General features: G+C 43.7%; 1 protein-coding gene across 1 annotated transcript in view; it reads left to right on the forward strand.

Moving 5' to 3' along the window:
* Positions 1-1,076: 1,076 nt before the first annotated feature.
* ikbkg (inhibitor of nuclear factor kappa B kinase regulatory subunit gamma) overlaps positions 1,077-5,214 on the forward strand; it is a 15,971-nt gene continuing 11,833 nt past the window's right edge. Inside the window, exons 1-5 of the mRNA XM_035657454.1 lie at positions 1,077-1,159; positions 1,266-1,314; positions 2,899-2,973; positions 3,068-3,169; positions 3,719-3,904. Coding sequence (XP_035513347.1) covers positions 1,077-1,159; positions 1,266-1,314; positions 2,899-2,973; positions 3,068-3,169; positions 3,719-3,904 — 495 coding nt within the window. The remainder of the gene's footprint in view (positions 1,160-1,265; positions 1,315-2,898; positions 2,974-3,067; positions 3,170-3,718; positions 3,905-5,214) is intronic.

A 5,214-nucleotide genomic window follows, 5' to 3' on the forward strand; every position in this document is an offset into this window, starting at 1 on the left:
ATGGTGGAATGAAAAACACATTTTTAACAGAATGCTAGTAGAGAACATTGCAGAAATTTTAAAAGCATAACAAGTGATTTTAAAGGAACACTTTAAGAAAGGTACAACAGAAGGTCAGGAAATTGTATTCTGTGTCAGTAAAGCAGCCTTTAACTAGTAGGTGGACTGCATTTGTAAGGTTGACCATTGGCAGGAACTGTGGTTCAGTGTTTTGCTCAAGGACACTTAGTTATCTGGACACAAAAAACTTGCGATTAGTGGACAACCTGCTCTACTTATGTAACTTTTGCTGTACCTTCCCTACGAGTGGATATTATATCTAATCGTGAATGCAAAATGTAGCGTAGCGGAGAATCATCAGAAGTCAGAAAATGTACTCAGTAATGTCAGTTACACAGCAAGTACTATCGCAAGTATATTCTCAATGTTAGCTACCATAGATTTTTTTAAACCTTCAGTAAAAACATCCTTCAAATAACAAACAGGCATCATACATGCTTATTAAACACACCCCTAAATCAGATTCCAAGCAACATACTATAAAATATACAGTATCGTAATTTCTGCCTAGCTCTCACTGGCAGACAAGAGCTGCCTGTACAGTTAGCTAGCTTGTTTCTCTTAACTTAGATCCAGACATTCCAATGACAAAAACGGCCTTCACCACTCAACTACTAAATGGGTAACAATAGCTTAGATTTTATAGACAGTATTTTAATATAGAAATGTTGCAGATTTATAGCTTTAAATAAGATTTTCAATATTAAGCTGGGAAGCAACTTTAAAAAAAAACTGCCGCCCCACAGTAATTCACAGTAACTGAGAAGAGTGCGTTTTTTTAATTGCTTATGAATTCCAACCTTTTATTTGTAGAAGGAGCAATGTGTTGCTTCATCTTTCGAAAATTACCCAATTAGACTAACTTTCTACCTACAATCTAGTTTCTTATCCGCAATACTGGTTAACGTATGATGTCATATCAAACTACTACTTCTCCTATTACCTTCTGCCCTATGCCTCCAGAGGCCTTGCCGGCAGAGCCAACCTAAAGCCCTGCGTCAGCGCATAGTGAGGAGATGGAGGGATGGCAGCGGAGACGAGAGAAGGAAGAGAATTTTCTCAGCTGTCGTTTCCAGGAGGCCAGGGCCCTGGTGGAGAGGCTAGCAGGAGAACCAACTCCCTTACCAGGGCTTTAGAGATGAACGGACCGGCCCTCGCTCCTCTCCTCCTCCTAACCACTGCTGCAGCTCCAGCCAAGACTGAAGACCTGCGAGGACGCCCGCCAGAATGGACCGTTTCTGGAACGGACCACAGGTTTGGCCTAGCCTAAGATTCACACAATCTGCTTCCTTCATATTTTCACATTGTCAAGGTTTATTTACATTTTAACGATATTAGAGATCCACCATTAAATTGCTTCCACTGTTATATTTTACAACCTGAGAGATATATATATACTTTCACACTCTTTTTCACATGGTTAATAGCTACCATCCCTTCAGAATTCTTCAACATAGCGAGGCTAGCTCATAGCAGAAAGTTGTTTAGTCGCCCATGTAACAAAAGAACACAAAAGTAAACAAAGAAGACAAAGTGCACAAGTACTTTCCTAGTATGTCAAGGGCACCTTGTTCAGATGGGAGATGTGCCTACTATTGATGGCAAATGAAGCTTTTGTGGAAGCACTGCACTGAGCCAATTGTTATCCGAAATGGGTTCATTTAATCCGAAGCTTCAGTTAGCAGTGACCTCCTCCTGGCAAAGTACAAAGGCTGCAGTCCAACTTCCTCGCGCCCACGCCCCTGGCCTTCGCCTCAGCACGCGCATTTTAATTACATACCCGCAGAACGCGCACACCACACACACCACACACCGACCCGCCTCGCTTTCTGCCGCCACCTCTCCTTCACCACACACACCACCCCACCTTTTGTTCTAAAGCATCTTTGCTTTGACACTACTTATTAAGTATCTTTGCTTTTGAACATTCTTATCAAGTATCATGTTCTATTTACCAAATCAAGAATTTATGAATGTGTGCCTTGTGTTTATTGAGGAGAGAATGCTGGGAAATATAGCATAGGTTGGGTGTGCTTGTGTAACTATGGCAGGGGGGGATGGGGAACACTCAAAGGTTTTTATTATTGATTTTTGCTCAGAATTTTTTCACATTTGCGGTTATAAAGTGTTAATGGCGCTCAAATTCAAAACTGTCTCAACCTGTCAGAGTCGAGACGAGGCAGTGCCAGTGAATCGCCTGATTGGACCGTGAACCAGTCAGCTGCTTCGGACGTCATATGTCACGTGATTTGTTTTGGCACCAAAGCAAGCTTTGAAGCAGTGGTTCTGTGGAGGTGTAGATCAGGGTTTGAAGCACGTATCGAAGCTTCAGTGTCGCACTGCCATCACTACTGCCTACATAGGTGGGTTTACAGCTCGTGCTCACTCCTCTTGTGACACACACAACAGCACTCCTCATCCTAAGTTAAATACTGGTGTAGCTCCTATGCAGTCAAATGAAGTTGTGGATGGGACATAGGGTTGGGAGATGGCAGAGGCAGGGGGTCTACTGGCCTAGGACCACATACCTGCCCCTGAGCGAAGATGAGTGCTGCTCTAAAGCTTTGTTACCTCAGCAGAAAACCGTTAATTTCTCCAAATTGCAGAATGCCCCATTAAAAAAGCAGTGTGTCAGCTGGAGGCGCACCTGGCTTTTAAAGGGAAAAGCCTTTGCAGCCAGATTGTGCACTTTAGACCATGTGCTCTTGGTGCTTTAAACAGGGCCACAAAACGTGGGAAAACAATTAGAATTAGAAGAAGAATTTGTGTTGCTGAAGAGTAGATGCTCCAGTTCTAACAATGGATATTGGAAGTACTTATGTCTATTGTGTCCTTCAGACTCTAGATCAGCGGGACAGGAAGAGAGCTGAAGAGACGGATCAACACACACAGACCACTCCACCTCGCAGCCTGGTAAGATGCCTGAAGATGTTCAGTCAGGGTGTTTTTATTTTAGTTTTGATGTATTTGTTTATTTTCCATCTAACTGGTATGTCTGTGTGTCCAGGGTGATGCAAGTGCGCATAGCTCCTTGAGTAGCACCCTCCCGTCTCCCCCCACCTCGCTTTCAGAGGTATGGGGGGAGACAATGGGCAGGGAGAATGGCCAGGTGAGCCAGCTCACTCCACCCTGCTTGCCAACAATCAGACTGCTGGCACTTACTCTCTGGCTGTCACACCTATAGTTTAAAGCTTCACCCCACCTTATCTGTCATTGCATTCAGGCAGAGGTTGGAAATCTTGACTTTCTACTAAATGATATGGGATGGCCTGTGAATTGGGAACTTTAAAAAGTGTTTTCATAATAAACTTAGCATCTGCTATGTTGTGGGGAACTGTGTTTTACATCATCCATTTTTTCCTTCTACTTCCAAGTAGGAAGACTGGATTGGATGGTAGTTTAACACCAGAAATGTCTCTGCATCTTCCTTTGAATGGAGCACGCCATTAGCTCACAGCTGTGATCCACCAGTTTATCCATCTTTAAAATCCCTCTCTGTCTCCTTTCGTAAACCTCCTTCTTTGGTGTATTTCTACTTTTTGCTTGGTGTTGGTTCTCCAGCCCCGGGTCAATGTGGTCATCCATTTCCCTCCTGCCCTCACTTCTCCTTACATCCATTCAACCCTGGGTTCTTTCACTTTCGTGTCTTTCTCCGCAGCCTGTGGAAGGTTCAAACGAGGTCCTCCAGCTCCTGAAGAGCCACAAAGAGAAACTTGAGGAAGGGTTGAGAGAGCTGAGGAGGAAGAACGAAGAGCTGGAGAGGGAGAGGGATGAGGGAGAGAAAGAGAGAGAGCGGATGCGGCGCTGCATTGAACAGCTACGGGCCAAACTGGCCCAGGCACAGGTAACACCCAAGGACAGTACCCAACAATCCAGTGTAGTAATGTATGCTGTGGTAACAGAGGGCTGCCTCCGACTAAGATTTTCCTAACCCTAGTAGTCGTAAGCCAATAGTCGACTAGTTTATTTAATTATTTATATGTATATTTTTAACAGCCACCTAAAAAAGTGGTATTGGTTCTGAATGTGTCACTATCAGCAAGGAAACTGAACATTTAGTTCATTTATTTAATCACAGTGTAACATCACACAAGTCTCGTTGTTCAAAACACAGAATAAATAACTTCCAACTTCACTAAAACAAATACTTGCAGACTTATCGATTTGAGGGATGATGGATAACATTAACAGTTACTTACAGAGCCGGCCGAGTGCATAACAGCCACTGTAAACCAGCTGGCTGTTATGCACTCGGCCGGCTTGACGGACACACAGATTATCAGAGGGAAAGCGTCAAGCCACAGAAGAAGGCAGTAGGAGCTCCGCAATAACACATAAGTATTTCCTTTGATAAAAATGATAAAATCAACCAATGCTGTTTTATTATGTTTATTTATTGCCTTATCTTGCAGTTACTGAAATGTTCTATCCAGGTGCAGCCACATAAAGCAACTTAGTACTTCATTTTGAAAGGCTTTGTAAATAAATTTATAATTTTATTTATTGATGTATCATTATTATTATAGCTGATCATTGAAGGCTGTCCCCTTATAGCGCGTAAACCATGTGAGACACTTTAGAAGATCCTTTTAGTCGATGCACTTTTTCATTGAGTCACAGAAAGTCACAGAAAACCAAAAAACAGGTTACACTCTGTTTTGGGGGGGCGCCCTGATAGTTCACGCTGGTAGAGCTAGTGTCTGAAGTGTACCAAGGCTGAAGGGGTACCTGACCTGGGGCCCTTTGCTGTGTGTCATCCCTTCTCTCTCACCCTTGCCTATGTATCTCTACTGTCCTACTCAAATAATGATAAATGGTAAAATGGACTGTACTGTTATATAGTGCTTGTTAGTCTTCGAGGCCACTCAATGCGCCGTAGACACCTACATGCACACTCTCTTCTCTTCTATCTATCTACAGCATTCATTACACTGATGGCAGTGGCTGCAAGTCCAACTGCTTTCACCCAGAACGGAAATCTAGTCATTCATACACCCTCAGCACCAGGCCGATGCACATCGGGAGCAATATTTTGGGGTTCAGTATCTGCTCGAGGACACATGGCAGCGAGGGGAAGCCTGGGATGGAACCGGGCAATCATTCCCGGTTAGTGGACGACCCGCTCTACCTCTGAGCGACATGAGAGCCAAAACC

Source organism: Morone saxatilis, unplaced genomic scaffold, assembly GCF_004916995.1.
Source record: "Morone saxatilis isolate NCDOM2014 unplaced genomic scaffold, NCSU_SB_2.0 Contig15, whole genome shotgun sequence".
Lineage (NCBI taxonomy): Eukaryota > Metazoa > Chordata > Actinopteri > Moronidae > Morone > Morone saxatilis.